Source organism: Sapajus apella, unplaced genomic scaffold (assembly GCF_009761245.1).
Source record: "Sapajus apella isolate SASKATOON/1434 unplaced genomic scaffold, GSC_monkey_1.0 scaffold94, whole genome shotgun sequence".
Lineage (NCBI taxonomy): Eukaryota > Metazoa > Chordata > Mammalia > Primates > Cebidae > Sapajus > Sapajus apella.
The window spans coordinates 6349296-6367100 of NW_022437034.1; the positions used below are offsets into that span (position 1 = coordinate 6349296).

The following is a 17805-nucleotide window of genomic DNA, read 5'->3' on the forward strand; positions in this document are numbered from 1 at the left end:
GGATCACCTGAGATCAGGAGTTCGAGATCAAGAGTTCAAGACCAGCCTGGCCAACATGGTCAAACCCCATCTCTACTAAAAATACAAAAATTAGCCAGGCGTGGTAGCACATGCCTGTAATCCCAGCTACTCAGGAGGGTGAGGCAGGAGGCCAAGGTTGAACCTGGGAGGCAGAGGTTGCAGTGAGCCGAGATCGCACCATCACACTCCAGCCTGGGTGTCAGAGCAAGACTCTGTCTTAAAAAATAAAATAAAATAAAAGTGCATTGTAGTATGTGTATTTAAAAATGAAATGAATATAAAATGTCCATGTTCCTATGCCAGAATAATGTATATGTCACATTTTGCTCCCTATCAAACCCCAACTAAAACTGTAGTAAAGAGGTTTCTGTTGTTGTTGTTTTGAAACAGAGGTTAAGAGATCGAGACCAACCTGGCCAACATGGTAAAACCCTGTCCCTACTAAAAATACAAAAATTAGCCGGATGTGGTGGCAGGCGCCTATAATCCAGCTACTTGGGAGGCTGAGGCAGGAGAATTGCTTGAACCTGGGAGGCAGAAGTGGCAGTGAGCTGAGATTGCGCCGTTGCACTCCATCCTGGGTGACAAAGCAAGACTCTGTCTAAAAAAAAAAAAAAATTCATCTAGACAAAGAAGATGTTAGATTGAATGAGAACGGTGGCAGAGGTGGTATGAAAGAGTCAAATTCTATACGTATTTTGAAATTAGAGCTAATGGAATTTGCTGATGAATTTGGATTTGATGAATTAAGAGAAAGAGAGAAGTCAAATATTATTCCAAGGTTTGGGTTTTGTTTGTTTGTTTCGTTCTGGTTTTGAGACAGTCTCACTCTGTTCTCCAGGCTAGAGTTTAGTGGTACAGTCACAGATCACTGTAACCTCAGTTTCCTAGGCTCAAGTGATTTCCTGCCTTAGCCTTCTGAATCACTAGGACTACAGGTGTGTGCCACCACAACTGCCTGATTTTTAAATCTTTTGTAGAGATACGGTTTTGCTATGTTGCCTCGGCTGGTCTCAGACTTTGGCCTCAAGTGATTCTCCCATCTTGGCCTCCCAAAGCACTGGGATTGTAGGCATGAGTTACCACCCCCAGCCTATTCCAAGATTTTTAACCTGAGCATCTGTAAAGATGGGGTTGCCATTTACAGAGATGGGAAAACTGTGAAAGGAGCTGACCTGGAGGGAAAATTAAGGGTTTGGTTTTCAACATGTCGGGTTTAAGATACGTTTTATAGCAAAATCAGATGTCAAGTAAGGATGGAAATATAAACAGAACTTCAGAGAGACTGAGAGAGAAAGAGAGAGAGAGAGAGAGAAAGAGATCTAGGCTAGGTTTTGGGAATGGGCAGAGAGAATAGTATGCTGGAAGCCAAGCAAAAATAAAAAAAGTATTTTAAGACGTTAGGAACAATTGACTGTATCAAATGCTGCTGAGAGGGCAAGTAAGATGAGAGTAGTTTACCACTGGCTTTAGCAACATGTTGGTCTTCAGTGACTATGACAAGAGTTAATAAGGGCAAAATGGATTATAATGGTTTCAGGAGAGAATGTGAGTTGTATTGGAATTTATATGAAGGTACTCCACAAATATGAAACAACATGAGCACAATAGTATTTATGTGACATTATGTGTAATAATTATAAGCATTGTAAATAATCTAAATGCTTACCCATGGGAAGCTGGTTGAATAGACTATCATACCTCTAAACAGTGGAATACTATTTAATCATAGAAAAGAATGAAGACAATTTCTGTGAACTGATACAAAATTATTTGCAGGAAAACCTCAGCAACAATAGCACCATGAATACACAGATCATGATTTTAAAATACTATTCCCAGGTCAGGTACGGTGACTCACTTCTGTAATCCCAGCATTTTGGGAGGCCCAGGAGGGAGGATTGCTTGAGTCCAGGAGTTCTAGCCCAGCTTGGACAACATAGTGAAATTCAGTCTCTACAAAAAATTAAAAATTAGCTAGGTGTGGTGGTGTATGCCTGCAGCAACTTCAGAGGCTGAGTCAGGGGGATCACTTGAGCCCAAGAAATCAAGGCTGTAGTGAGCTGTGATCATGCCACTGCCCTCCAGCCTGGGTAACAAAACGAGACCCTTTGTTTGTCTTAGTGAGTAAACAAATAAATATATACCATTCCTCACAAAAATGGACCAGACCAGGGCTGGGATCAAACAAACGAAAAATAGTGGGGTGAGAGGGGAAGTTCTTGAAGAACAATATGGGCAAAATAAATGTGGATGGCATGATTATTCTGCCTCCTGCAGTGTATTCAGGCAAGTCATCAGTAGATGCTAAAATCTATTAGGTGAAAACCCACTGAGGGGGAGCTTATTCACATGATCTGAAAGTCTCATCTCACATATTACTTAATATGTGACAGAGGGAATGAGTAGCTTCACAATGGCAAGATCTAGAATGCATCATCTTAACCAAGTGATCAAAAGTAGCATCACAGTGAGACAAACTGACATTATGTGCATTGGATGTGATGTCCACAGCATCACCTCTGCAATAATCTTGTCCAAAAACAAAAAAGTTTAACCTATATCTAATCATGAAGAAACAATCAGATAAATCAAGAACATGGAATATTCTACAAGACAGCTGACATGGACTCTGAAAATGTCAGTGTCATGGCAGGCAAAAGCCAGGGGGAATTGTAAGGGAAATTGAAGAGACAACCAAAAGCAGCATGAACTTTAGTTAGATCCTATATAAAGAAAACAAAAATACTGCTATAAAATACATTTTGGGGACAATTAGGAAAACTGAAATATGGACTGCATATTAAATAATGAGTGAAGAAACTGTATAATACAATCACATGAAAGCAAAAACTGTGCTAATAATGAAAGTTTGGAAAGTAGAAAGCTAAGTACCTGTTGTGAAGTTGGGGATGGAAGGTGGCAGTGCCCAAGAGGTAAGTTTAAAGTACCAACCATCACTCAAGGCCTGGTACAGATAGGGGCTAAATAGGGGAGAATTGGTTATAAATCTATCTAAGCCTGGGCAACATGGTAAAACTCCATCTCCAAAAAATACAAAAATTAACCAGGCATAGTGGAGTGTGCCTGTAGTCCCAGCTACTTGGGTGTCTGAGGTGGGAGGATGGCTTGATCCCAGGAGGCAGAGGTTGTAGTTAGCCAAGATTGCGCCACTGCAATCTCAGCTAACTGGGCAACAGAGTGAGACCCTGTCAAAAAAAAAAAAAAATCTACTTAAGGTTTTAGACCTGCTCTACTCTGACAGAAGACTAGTGATCTGTTCTCCAGAGAAGCTGAATGTGAGGCACTGTAGACTTAGGGATACCATGTCCAGATGAGAACAAAGGTGCTGTTTTCAAGAGGATTTATTAAAAGTCTGTATACCAATCACAGAGACTTCTAGCTCTTCCTTAAGTAGCCAGACTTATTTCCTATCACCTCTCTCACCCAACCCCAGTCTTCCACGAAGGATAAGATTCCTTTCCTTAGAAAACCTAGAGAAAAACACTGTGAATAACTGGTTGGGATAGGATATCCTTTTCTTTCTTTCTTTCTTTTTTTGAGATGGTGTCTCACCTTGTTGCCCAGGCTGGAGTGCTGTAGCACAATCTTGGCTCACCTGCAACCTCCACCTCCTTGGTTCAAGCGATTCTCCTGCCTCAGTCTCCCAAGTAGCTGGGATTATAGGTGTCTACCACCATGCCCAGCCAATTTTTGTATTTTTAGTAAAAATGGGGTTTCACCGCATTGGCCAGGCTGGTCTCAAAACTCCTGACCTCAGGTGATCCACCCGCCTCAGCCTCCCGAAGTGCTGGCATTACAGGCGTGAGCCACCACACCCGGCTTGGGATATCCTTATTTAGTCAACCAGATCTCTGTACACTCACTCTCAGTGAAACCCACAACTTGACAAAGCTCAGTCTATGCCCACAGAATATCTCATTATCTTTTTTAGTACTTTACGGTCAAATATGAATGGTCAGTCAAGAAACCAGACGTCTGAGAAAAACATTAATGCAAACAGAAAAAAAAGTAAATTAGAAAACACAAAATAGGGAACAGGTGAACACTTCAAAAAAACAACTTTCATATTTTCATGAGAAATAAGAGATGTTGCATTCTGTGTGACGGTAATGAGAAGCCAAAAGAAAATTCAGAGAAAAAGAGCTTTTGGAAAATAAATGAAAGTAGAGGTTTAAAATCCAGCAGGGGCTGGGCACAGTGGCTCATACCTGTAATCCTAGCACTTTGGGAGGCCGAGGCAGCCAGATCCTCTGAAGTCAGGAGTTCAAGACCCACCTGGCCAACACGGTAAAACCCTGTATCTACTAAAAATGTAAAAGTTAGCCAGGTGTGGTGGCAGGTACCTGTAATCCCAGCTACTCAGAAGGCTGAGGCCGGGAGAATTGCTTAAACCCGAGAGGCGAAAGTTGCAGTGAGCCAAGATCACACCACCAGACTCCAGCCTGGGCAACAGAGCAAGATTCTGTCCCAAAAAAAATAAAATTCAGCAGGATTGGCTGGGCACCATGGCTCACACCTGGAATCCCAGCACTTTGGGAGGCCAAGGCTAGTAGATAACTTGAGGTCAGGAGTTCAAGACCAGGCTGGCCAACATGGTGAAACCCCATCTCTACTAAAAGTACAAAAATTAGCTGGGCGTGGTGGCGGGCACCTGTAATCACAGCTACTCAGGAGGCTGAGGCAAGAGAATCAGTTGAACACGGGAGGTGGAGGTTGCAGTGAGCTGAGATCATGCCACTGCATTCCAGCCTAGGCAACAAGAGCGAAACTCCGTCTCAAAAAAAAAACAAAAACAACAAAAAAAACAGGTTCTGATAGGTGGGGTAATTTATGACACAGATTTTTTCCTCCCAGTTTCTCTAAATATCATCTTCTGAAAGAGGTAAAAGTTATATAAAGCCAATTTTAAGGTCATTATTAAAAGAGCACCTTACGGAAAAGGGTGGCATCATTCACATCCATACTTCTTCAATTCAAAATCATTTTGTTCTGTTCCAGCGTTCCTAGAATCCCATGGGCCTTTGCCATGACGGAAGTATGTGGCATGATTCTGTGCTATATTTGGCTCCTGGTTCTTCTTCTTCACAAGCACAGGTACCTCATTACTCCATTAAAAGATTGAACATGTGTTGACTCTTGTATCAAGGTCATAAAACCTTGTCTTTCTCTTTGCAGTTTGCTTGTTAATTTTCTTCTATAGTAATTGTGACATAGTTATTAACAAAAGAAAATGTTTTGAGTTTGATGAGTAAGAGTCAGCCTAAGATAATATCTACATATTTAATAATATCCTGAATGCATTTTGCAAGGAAATATCAGAGATGAGGATGATTAGGCATAGGGCAACCATTGCTGTATGGCTGGTCACCTTCACCTCTGATCTAAAGAAAGATAAGAGGCCAGGCTCAGCTGCTCAAGCCTGTAATCTCAGCACTTTGGGAGGCTGAGGTGCGCAGATCACTTGAGGTTAGGAGTTTGAGACCAGCCTGGCCAACATGGTAAAATCCTATCTCTTACTAAAAATACAAAAATTAGCCAGGTGTGGTGGCCCATGCCTGTAATCTCAGCTACTTGGGAGGCTGAGGCAGGAGAATAGCTTGAACCCGGGAGGCAGAGGTTGCAGTGAACCAGAAATCACACCAGTGTACTCCAGCCTTGGCGGCAGAGTAAGACTCCATCTCAAAAAAAAAAGAAAGAAAGATAAGAAAGTTTTATCTTCCTTTAGAAACAAACTGGAAATGTCTCTTTCTGTAGAAGGATAGAAACTCTTCCAAGGACATTCCTTGGTCAGATGTTTAGGTGGAAGAAATTTTCTCTGCTTGGAGGAAGCCCATTAAAAAAGAGATTATTGGCCAGGCGCGGTGGCACATACCTGTAATCCCAGCACTTTGGGAGGCTGAGGCAGGAGGATTACTTGAGCCCAGGTGTTTGAGACCAGCCTGGGAGAGACTCTGTCTCTACAAAAAAAGTTAAAGATTAACCAGGTGTGGTGGCACATGCCTATAGTCCCAGCTACTCAGGAGGCTGAGGTGGGAGGATTACTTGAGTCCAGGAGGTCAAGGTTGCAGTGGGCTGTGATTGTGCCACTGTACTCCAACCTGGGTGACAAGAGTAAGACTCTGTCTCCAAAAAAAAAAAAGAAAGATTATTTTGTACAACATGTGCATATAGACTGTGTGGTTTACTTCAGATGGCATAGAAAGTTGCTAAATTGGAAAGTGATTCTTGGCACTTACACCAAAAATGAAGGAAATAATTTATTTATTTTATTTATTTTTACTGCTTCTTGTGGAGCAAGGCTAAGTCACCAGCAGTGTACCCAGCGTTCAGCCGGAAGAAATTTTTTAATTAAAAAAAAGAAGCATGGGGGGCTTCTTTCTTAGTTTAATGGGCAAGAAGAATTAGTGGATTTAAGTAAAAAACAAGGCATTGTGAGCTAAAAATTTAAAGATAAAATTAGTAAATATTGCCTAAGAGCTCCTGAGGGGGTTAAAAAAAAAATTGTAGATGTGTGAGCTTTTGAGATTGCTTTTAAAAAAAGATTTGTAGCTTCTGCTGTCCATTGTCTTTGGAACACTGGAGAGAGGAACAACGGTAGTTTCTTGAGGTTTTGACCTTTCTCCTCACCAGGAAGTGCTTGAGGTAAACCACAGTGATGAGCCCTAGGTCCTAAGCAGCAGTTATTTCAGTGTTCTGAAGGTAAAAAGAAAGGTTGGTGGTTACTATTCTTATCACACTTTTAGGCCACATTGAGCCTCATTCTCTCCCATTTTGCCCTGTTTTGCAAATATTTTTAATTCTGGATTGCTTAAAACCAGAGGTGGTTTTAAAACATGTGTATCGTTGCTGCTTTCTGGTTAACTTTGCCTCACAAGATCTTATGAATTTGAATTTACTCTTCAAAACCGGAGTTTACCTTACAAGAAACTTTGGTAGGTTTAACAAAGCATAGAGATAACCTGTTAAATCCAAGTGTTAATGTTTACTTAGTCAAATAAAGTGTTTCTCAAAGTGTTAGTACCATTTTAATTAGAATCACCTGGGTGTTTGTTAAAATGCAGGTTCCTAGGCTCCATCCCAGGAATGCACACTAATGCTTGAAACATACCTGGCCTTGTGTACAGTGCTTTTTTTTGATGGGGGGAGGATCATTTCAAAAATATGTGATACTCCGGCGCGGTGGCTCAAGCCTGTAATCCCAGCACTTTGGGAGGCCGAGGCGGGTGGATCACGAGGTCAAGAGATCGAGACCATCCTGGTCAACATGGTGAAACCCCGTCTCTACTAAAAATACAAAAAATTAGCTGGGCATGGTGGCGCGTGCCTGTAATCCCAGCGACTCAGGAGGCAGGGGCAGGAGAATTGCCTGAACCCGGGAGGTGCAGGTTGCGATGAGCCGAGATCGCGCCATTGCACTCCAGCCTGGGTAACAAGAGTGAAACTCTGTCTCAACCACCATGCCCAGCTAATTTATGTGATGCATGGTCCCTGTCCTCAGGAATCTTCGTCTGAATTTAAAGAAATAATGTAACGGTGCTAGTGTTGTCACAGTGCAGTTCATCATTATCCAAAACTTAGTTTTTTTAAAACTTAGTATTTTATAGCTTAAGAGAAGTTAGAATGAGTATTCGGTAGCTATTATCATTAACTAATTTACAATGGGTTTTTTTTGTTTTGTTTGAGACTGGGTGTTGCTCTGTCACTCAGGCTAGAGTATAGTGGCATTATCATGGCTCACTGCAGCCTTGACCTCCTGGGCTCAATCAGTCCTCTCACCTTAGCCTAGAACTGCAGGCACATAACACCATGCCTAATTTTTTGTAGACAGGGTCTTACTGTGTTGCCCAGGCTGATCTCAAATTCCTGGCCTCAAGCAATCCTCCTGCCTTGGTCTCCCAAAGTTCTGGGATTATGAGCTATGAGCCACCGCACCTAGCCTACAGTGTTACTAATGAGCAAAATATTCCCTAGAATCACAGGTCATTTAACCTTGCCTTCTTTTCTTATTTTCTATTTTTATTTTTTTGAGACAAGTCTCTTTCTGTAACCCAGGCTAGAGTGCAGTAGCACAATCATGGCTCGCTGCAGCCTACATCTCCCAGGCCCAAGCAACCCTCCCACCTCAGCCTCCCAAGTAGCTGGGAACACAGGTGTGCACCACCACATCCAGCTCATTTTTTTATTATTTGTAGAGATGAGGTCTGGCTATGGTGTCCAAGCTGTTGTCAAACTCCTGGACTCAAGCTATCCTCCCACCTTGGCCTCCCAAAGTGCTGCAGTTACAGGCATGAGCCACCATGCCTGGCCAACTGTATCTCTTATAAGTAATTTATGAGCAATTTTCAGTAATAGGACTAACACCAGGCTTACTTGTCTTCTGTCTTATATAACTCTTTTACTTTTTCTTAGCCATCTTTTCTTTTTTTTGAGAGAGAGAGAGTTTTGCTCTTGTTGCCCAGGCTGGAGTGCAGTGAAACAATTTCAGCTCACTCCAACCTCTGCCTCCCGGATTCAAACGATTCTCCTGCCTCAGTCTCTCAAGTAGCTGGGATGGCAGGCATGTGCCACCACGCCTGGGCCATATTTTCTTATCAGTGAAATGATGCTCTTAGAATCTAATTTAGGTCTGCATTGTTCATTATGGCAAAATTTAAATTAACTAAAATGAAATAAAATTTAAAATTTAGTTCCTCAGTCATACTGGCCACATTTCAAGTCCTTAAGATCCACATGGTATGTAAATAGCTTCTTGGACAGTGTATTGAACATTTCCATCATTGTAGAGACTTCTATTGGACAGTGATACTTTTGATGGTCTTTAAGATTTCTGTCCTCTTCAAAGAGTCTAGTGGTTTTTCTACTTGCTCTTCGTTGAAGTAAATATTTGATGCCTGGGGTTTTTTGGTTTGCTTTCTTCTGATCTTTCCCCCTTTTTGATCGCTCTCTTCACAGGTCAATACTTCTGCGAAGGCTCTGTAGTCTGATGGGAACTGTATTCTTGCTTCGCTGCTTTACCATGTTTGTGACCTCCCTCTCCGTGCCAGGACAACACTTGCAGTGTACTGGAAAGGTAGCCTGCTACCTTCTTTATCATTCTTGTTCTTGGTGGGTTGATGGCACACTAAATGCAGTAGGGCTAAGATTTCGCTTATAGTATTTAAAAGTGTGTTTTAGTATCTGCAATGCCTATTTAAAAAACTATAGAAATACTTTGGTAAATGTCTTAAGCCAAATTCTTCTACCTCCCTATTATTTCTGTTGAAACTTGTTCTATGCTTTGGAGCTATAGAAAACAAGTTTCTTTCAATTATCATTTTTCCTTTCCCACTATCCTCAGCATTTTTAAAGTTTCTCATATGGCATGCTCTGGTTCCTTCTCTGTCCTCCTCACTCCTTTAAAAATGTTGCAGGCCAGGTGTGGTGGCTCACGCCTGTAATCACGCACTTTGGGAGGCCAAGGCAAGTGGGTCACCTGAGGTCAGGAGTTCAAGACCCAGCCTGGCCAACAGGGTGAAACCCCGTCTCTACTAAAAATACAAAGAGTTAGCTGGGCGTGGTAACAGGCACCTATAATCCCAGGTACTCAGAAGGCTGAGGCATGAGAATCACTTGAACCCAGGAGGCTGAGGTTGCAGCAAGCTGAGATGGCACCATTGCACTCCAGCCTGGGCAACAAGAGTGAAGCTCCATCTCAAGGGAAAAAAAAGAAGTTGCAGTTTGACCACCTACCCAGCACTCTAAACTTGACTCTTTCTGAGATTAAACAAAATAATGGCTGACGTTTGGTTTTCATTTTATACTTTGTAGTTTGTTTTGGTATACTATAGACATCTCTTCTGGTTAAAGTGAGAAGAAGTTATACAGATGGGGACAAAATAAGACTCTGAAAATCGCGTGTGCTTTATATACAAAATTGGCTAAAATCTATATACAAATTTGCAAAGTTTATATACAAATTTGGACAAAAGAATCCTACTTTTCTAGGCCTCTGTGCTTTAATTCTGTGTTCTCACATATTCAAATAAATGTATGTGTTAACACCCTTTGTAGGTATTTTAATGTTGTTTGTAACAGCATTCAAGTTCACTTCTTGTACTGTAATATCATAGCTGAAATGCCAACAAGGGAAGATTAAGCAGCCAAAGGAGATCAAGAGCTAAAAATATACCCCTGAGCTGAAGAGTGACAAAACTTTCTCCTGGTATTAGGAAGGCTTAGACTGACCAGTAAGAAACGGGGAAGGGTTAATATGACACAGGATTTCATGTAAAGAAAATGTGTTATTTTTAAGGTAAAAGCTGTTTTGAGGTCTTTTTTTCTTTTTCCCAAAAGGGAAAGTAATTTTTTCCAATTATAAAATTGTATGTTTATTATAAAAATTCAAATTCTCATATGGCATGCTCTGGTTCCTTCTCTGTCCTCCTCACTCCTTTAAAAATGTTGCAGGCCAGGTGTGGTGGCTCACGCCTGTAATCCCAGCACTTTGGGAGGCCGAGGCAGGTGGATCACTTGAGGCCAAGAGTTCAAGACCAGGCTGGCCAAAATGGTGAAACCCCATCTCTACTAAAAATACAAAAAATTAGCCGGACGTGGTAACAGGCACCTATAATCCCAGCTACTCAGGAGGCTGAGGAAGGAGAATCACTTGAACCCAGGAGGCAGAGGTTGCAGGGAGCTGAGATCACACCACTGCACACCAACCTGGGCGACAGAGCAAGATTCCATCTCAAAAAAAAAAAGTGATATGTATTGCTAAAATGCTCACTTGAAAAAATGATTTTCTCACTACTACCAACAGGTATGCATGTCCGTTTTCTCACCCTCTTGCCAGTACTGCCATTCTGACTGATGAAAGATAATATCTGATGCTTTTGTGATCTTATTTTTTATATTTTAAATTTTTTATTTATTTTGAATTTGTTTCTGTACATGATGTACACAGTTTCTCCAAAATACTGTGCTATGTACATGGTATGAAGAGTTTCACCAAAATAGTATGCTAGTTGATTAGGGGAGATTTTATTTTATTTTATTTTATTTTAAGACAGATTCTCGCTTTGTCACCTAGGCTGGAGTACAGTGGCATGATCATAGCTCACTCTTGGCCTCAAATTCCTGGTACTGCCTCAGCCTCCTGAGAAGCTGGGACCATAGGCATGCACCACCACACCCAGCTAATTTTAATTTTTATGTAGAGACCTGATTTCACTTTGTTGCCCAGTCTGATCTCGAACTCCTGACTTCAAGCGTTTTTCCCATTTTGGCCTCCCACAGTGTTGGGATTACAGGCATGAGCCACCACACCCAGCAAGGACAGATTTTATTTATTTATTTATTTATTTTTTTTTTTTTTTGAGACGGAGTTTCACTCTTGTTACCCAGGCTGGAGTGCAATGGCGCGATCTCGGCTCACCGCAACCTCCGCCTCCTGGGTTCAGGCAATTCTCCTGCCCCTGCCTCCTGAGTAGCTGGGATTACAGGCATGCGCCACCATGCCCAGCTAATGTTTTGTATTTTTAGTAGAGACGGGGTTTCACCATGTTGACCAGGATGGTCTCGATCTCTTGACCTTGTGATCCACCCGTTGGGCCTTCCAAAGTGCTGGGATTACAGGCTTGAGCCACCGCGCCCGGCCAAGGACAGATTTTAAAGAAGAAAAATGTAAGCTTATTACACTGAAAAAAGAAAATTTTCTGTCGCTAAGGGATTTAATTATAGGACAGCCACCAAGGAGAGGGATATATGTGCATAGGGCTGCAACATATGCTAAAAAATAAATTAGATACCATCCCTCTATGGTATAAACAGCCCTTTTTTGGCCTCTAATGACTGTTTTTATCAGTTCGTTATATATAGATATTTCTACTCAAATCTGCCCTAAATACTGTTAATTGGTTTGAATTATGATATAACCTACTTATTGACCCGTATTATTTGCAACAATTGTTATATATAGAAAGATAAAGTAATAGTAACTAGAAATCAAATCCCTTACAGTGAATTCCATAGGGTACTTTCATTATATTAAATTAATTGCTTGAAATTGCATTCCCAGAAGTAAGGGGTTTGGGGACAGAATCAAGAACATGCCTGCTTTTGAAATTTAGAAACACTTAAAGCATATTTCTACACCTTCTTTTGTTAAAACATCCTATTCATTCTGCTCTGTTGTGTTTCACTTTTTGCTTTTCTAGAAGAATATATGGGATATTTAAGATGAGAAAGGATCAAGAGATAACTGCCTTTTGACTGTCATCACTAGGTTCCTATCCTTGGTTGAGACATTTTCCTAGTAGTCCCTTCTCTTTATTTACTACATGATTTTTTACTTTCTCAGAGTAACATCTCTAAGCCTGTGTTCATTAGCGATCATGGAAGAACCAAACTCATGTATATTCTCTTTCTTTCTCTCTAATAATAAATTCTTCTCCCTCCCTTTCCCTCAAATGAGGCAGAAAGGGAAAGCTGAGTGGTGTGTAATCAGCAGGTGAGATTCCTAATGAGATTGTGATATCTATGTGGCTGTTCATTTTGGTCATGTTTGTTTTTGTTTTGTTTGAGAAGGAGTCTTGCTCTGTTGCCACGCTGGAGTGTGCCACCGCAGCCTCCAACTTCCTGGTTCAAGCAATTCCCCTGCCTCAGTCTCCAAGTTGCTGGGATTACAGGCGCCTGCCACCATGCCCAGCTATTTTTGTATTTTTAGTAGAGACGGGTTTCACCATGTTGGCCAGGATAGTCTCAATCTCCTGACCTCATGGTTCGCCTGCCTAGGCCTCCCAAAGTGCTGGGATTACAGCATGAGCCACTTTGCCCAGCCAGTCATATGCAATAGAATCTTTAAGACATAGGGCTGGCCGGGTGCGGTAGCCCACGCCTGTAATCCCAGCACTTTGGGAGGCCAAGGCGGGTGGATCACAAGGTCAAGAGATCAAGACCATCCTGGTCAACATGGTGAAAACCCCGTCTCTACTAAAAATACAAAAATTAGCTGGGCATGATGGTGCACACCTGTAGTCCCAGCTACTTAGGAGGCTGAGGCGGGAGAATTGCTTGAACCCAGGAGGCGGAGGTTGCGGTGAGCCAAGATCGTGCCGTTGCACTCCAGCCTAGGTAACAAGAGCGAAACTCCATCTCAAAAAAAAAAAAAAAAAGCATAGGGCTTTGGAATTGAGGTCCCTGGTTTCACCTCCTGCCTATGTTACTTACTAGCTATGTAACCTCTGTAAGCCAGGTTCCTCATCTGTATAGTTAAATCACTTTATAGGATTGCTGTGGAAATTAAATCCAGTATCACATAAAGCACTTAGCAGCATGCCTTGCACATAGTAAATGCACATAAAATTTTGGCAACTTTTTGTACCATTATTATGTTATTAAATTGTATTATTATTATAATATTGGTATGCCTTATTTTTAAAGTGACTGTCCCTCTTTTTTTTTTTTTTTTTTTTTGATGCTCTGCACGTTCAGAGAAACTTCTCTTAATAACAAACTATAAAAGTGATCCCGGAAATACAGTCTTGACTGTCCCTCTTTTGTAAAGCAGCTATCACTCAAAGTCTTCCTCAAAATTGATTGCTTTTTTAGGTGTATGTGTGAGAGTTGGGATTAGGTTTGGCTGCTGATAACTGGAAATTCAAAGTGGCTATGGTTTAATAAACACACAATGGTTTATTCTCTCCCAAAAAAGAGTCTGAAGGTAGGTACACCAGGTCTGGTGTGATAATTTTACCAAGTTATCAAAAAAAACAAAAAACAAAAAACCATCATTCTTCTGTCTTTCTGGTCTTCTATCCCAATACTTGCCTTGTATCCCCAAGGCCACTTTGTGGTCCAAGATGGCTGCTGGAGTTTTAACTCCACTTGAATGAGTCTGAGTTGTAGATTAGAAGAAGGAAAGGTAGAAAGTTAGACTTCCTCAAAACTGTTGTCTCTTACCTTGATAAGTAGCCTTCTCAGAAACCTTTAACACTTTTACTTAGAACTTACTGTACAGAACTTAGTCACATGGCCACACCTAGCTACAAAGGAGGCTGGGAAAGGCAATATTTTGGCTGAATTCATTGCTGCCTCAATATGTTTGAGATTCTGTTACCAGTGAAGAAGAGGAGAATGGATGTTGAGTGGCAGACATTGATTTCTGTCTGTCATAGCCTATGTCTTATTGGCAAGAATAGCCAAGCAAATACTACTGTGATATTGGATTAAAAACTTGGAGATGTTTTTATGTTACAGAGAACTTTTTATTATAAAGGAACTCCTAATAAAGTAGTTCATGTTACAGTAATTTCATTTATTTTTTAAAATTATTATTATTAATTTGAGACAGTCTCACTCTGTCGCCCAGGCTGGAGTACAGTGTTGTAATCTCGGCTCACTGCAACGTCTGCCTCCTTGGTTCAAGTGATTCTCCTGCCTCAGCCTCCTGAGTAGCTGGGATTATAGGCACACGCCCCCACACCTGGCTAATTTTTGTATTTTTAGTAGAGATGGGATTTCACCATATTGGCCAGGCTGGTCTTGAGCTCCTGTATTCATGATCTTCCCACCTTGGGTTTTCAAAGTGCTGGGATTATAGGTATGAGTCACTGCATCCAGCCAATTTTTTTTTTTTTTTTGAGACAGAGTCTCACTCTTGTCACCCCTCTTGGGGTGCAGTGGTGCCTCTGCCTCCGAGGTTCAAACGATTCTCCTGCCTCAGCCTCCTGAATAGCTGGAATTATAGGTGGCTGCCACCACACCGAGCTAATTTGTGTTGTTTTTTTTGTTTTTTTTTTTGAGACGGAGTTTCGCTCTTTGTTACCCAGGCTGGAGTGCAATGGCGTGATCTCGGCTAACCACAACTTCCGCCTCCTGGGTTCAAGCAGTTCTCCTGCCTCAGCCTCCTGAGTAGCTGGGACTACAGGCATGCACCACCATGCCCAGCTAATTTTTGTATTTTTAGTAGAGACGGGGTTTCACCATGTTGACCAGGATGGTCTCGATCTCTTGACCTCATGATCCACCCGTCTCGGCCTCCCAAAGTGCTGGGATTATAGGCGTGAGCCACCGCGCCCAGCCATTTGTGTATTTTTAATAGAGATGGGGTTTCACCATGTTGGCTAGGCTGGTCTTGAACCCCTGACCTCAGGTGATCCACCTGCCTCAGCCTCCCAAAGTGCTGGGATTACAGACCTAGCATTCATTAGACTGAGGGCCTGGCTACTTTGGCTTAGATCTTATTTCTCATTTATTCAGTATTTGCATTTGAATGGGAATGGATGTTGGGAAGTTCCTACTTCTCTAAGCATTTGAAGCACTAATTCATAGCTTTTCTTTATAGATATACGGCAGTGTATGGGAGAAATTACATAGGGCCTTTGCCATTTGGAGTGGCTTTGGTATGACCCTGACTGGCGTTCACACATGTGGAGATTACATGTTCAGTGGCCACACAGTCGTCCTAACTATGCTGAATTTCTTTGTCACCGAATGTAAGTATCTTTCTAGTGCTTCTATGCATATTAGATAACTAGCTGCAGTAAAGACTGTGGGAAGGGTGTCAAATCCTGTGAAGAATGGGAAGACAGCCTGACCTGAGAAATATGTGACTGAGAAGCACTGGAAGGAATGTGGCTTTAAAATGATCTTTCTGTCCTTTTCCTAGATACACCAAGAAGCTGGAATTTCTTGCACACTTTATCCTGGGTTCTCAACCTCTTTGGAATCTTCTTCATCTTGGCTGCCCATGAACATTATTCCATTGATGTGTTTATTGCTTTTTATATAACAACAAGACTCTTTTTGTACTACCATACTCTGGCCAATACCAGAGCATATCAGCAGAGTAGGAGAGCAAGGATTTGGTTTCCCATGTTCTCTTTTTTTGAATGCAATGTTAATGGCACAGTACCTAATGAATATTGTTGGCCATTTTCAAAACCAGCAATAATGAAAAGACTAATTGGATAAGACTATCTTTATAATGAGTTTGTGATTAAATATGTAATAGTTGTTGAAAATTGAGTAACTTTGCGTTCTCCCCCTAGGTTGTTCCTAGATGCCTGGCTTATATGTTGATGAACTAAAGTTTCCTGTTCTGAGCAAAGTTATCATTATACAAACCAAGAAATTACAATCGAGAGTCCTTATGTAGCTTTTTGAACAGAAAGCTTAAGTAGATGTTTTCTGCCCCTTCACTTTAGGAAGACAATGTTGTGATTGAAGTCAGGCTGTTACCTTTACCTGTAGAGCATTTGCTTATTGAACTTAAACAAGTCAACTCAGCAGTTTGCTGGTTGAGAGATTTTCATTTTCAGTAGAGCTCTAGTCAAGACATAATATATTTTGAAGCTCTTCATTATCTTTAAAAGAAGAAGCCCTACCAAATCATCAGTACTTGTTCTTTGGACTAATCTCTCTGTCAGTTTAAAAAATGCAACCCTGGGACATGATCTGTTTTACTGCAAACAGTTTCGCCTTCTGAACCATCTCTAAGTATACTGAGCATACCAGGATGCCTGAAATAAGAAGAGAATGATAGAGGCCATTTATGATATGACCCAGTACTGACCAGGATGCCATTGGCCTCCTCATTAATGCAAATGTAGGGCTGGCATTTTTCACCAAAGATGCAACAAAAGATGCAGTTCTGAGTGTTCAGTATGACCACCAGTAAGTATTCATGAGGGGAAAATGGCTGCATCCATAAAAATAAATGAATTTAATATTAGTGGTAAAGGTACCTGGAATAACTTTGTGCTATAGTTGTTAGATGACAGTCCAATTTTATGCTTTTTTAATGATGTTACTTAATGAGCCAAATAGGAGTGTTTTGCAGATGTTAAATAAAGTTCTTATGTCGTTAAGTAGGGAAGTATGCATGCAAAGAATTGTTTTCTCCTGAAAAGAAACTTATAGCAAGCATAATATCACTTTTTGGTTTTTGAAATTCCTCCTTCTTGGCCGTTGGAAGTAAGTAGTCTCAGACATACTTGGATATGAAAAAGCTTTGTTGTTTTTTACTTTATAATGGTGTATATACATTCTTTCTATTTAGTCTTAATTTGGCAGTCAGGAAGTGATATAACTTAGCTGCTATTTGCAACACTAGAAACTTAGTACTTTAAGTCATTTCACCTCTGTGATAACATTTGTTATTTTTATGATTTATGCAATAGTTATGACAGTAGGATGGTTATGGAATTGGAATTTCAACTCCAACTAATGAGCTTAGCTGCTTGGAATATTAATTATGTAGTTTTTACATTCCATTTTAATACAAAGACTTAGAAAAGGTGCTGGCATTCTGAGGCCTAACATTAGGCTGCATAGCAGAAGCTTGCTCCTTCTTTATCTGGGTGAAATTTTTTTTTTTTTTTTTTTTGCACTTTGAGTCATATTCCCACCCCTGTATAAGCTATATAGGAGCCTGAATGAATTGGGTAGGAAGGGAAATTATGCAAACAAGTCTCAGCTAGCGTTAAATGACCCCAATTTCTATGTGCTCCTAACATTATTTTTTTCTCACTTGAGAAATGGTGCAAGGCAATTCAAGTTTTATGCTTTTAAAACTCACACCTCAGAATCTGATATCTTAAATTGCTGATTCTGTTACATGCTAGGAACAAAATGCCAACATCTCATGTAAAGAAGTCGCATTATCATGAAAAGTAACGGATGTTTTCTATGCTAGTTAGATTGGTTTGACCCTTGAGGTTAAAAGATGTGTGACTCTTATTTTTCTATATGACAGAACAGACTGAATTTAGCTAGGGAGGC

General features: G+C 40.9%; 1 protein-coding gene across 2 annotated transcripts in view; it reads left to right on the plus strand.

Moving 5' to 3' along the window:
• SAMD8 (sterile alpha motif domain containing 8) overlaps positions 1-17486 on the plus strand; it is a 55378-nt gene extending 37892 nt beyond the window's left edge. For both annotated transcript variants that reach the window (XM_032256509.1, XM_032256511.1), the window contains exons 3-6: positions 5044-5139; positions 8998-9115; positions 15368-15518; positions 15692-17486. In XM_032256509.1, coding sequence (XP_032112400.1) covers positions 5044-5139; positions 8998-9115; positions 15368-15518; positions 15692-15996 — 670 coding nt within the window. In that variant the 3' untranslated portion in view covers positions 15997-17486. The remainder of the gene's footprint in view (positions 1-5043; positions 5140-8997; positions 9116-15367; positions 15519-15691) is intronic.
• The last annotated feature ends 319 nt before the right edge of the window (positions 17487-17805 follow it).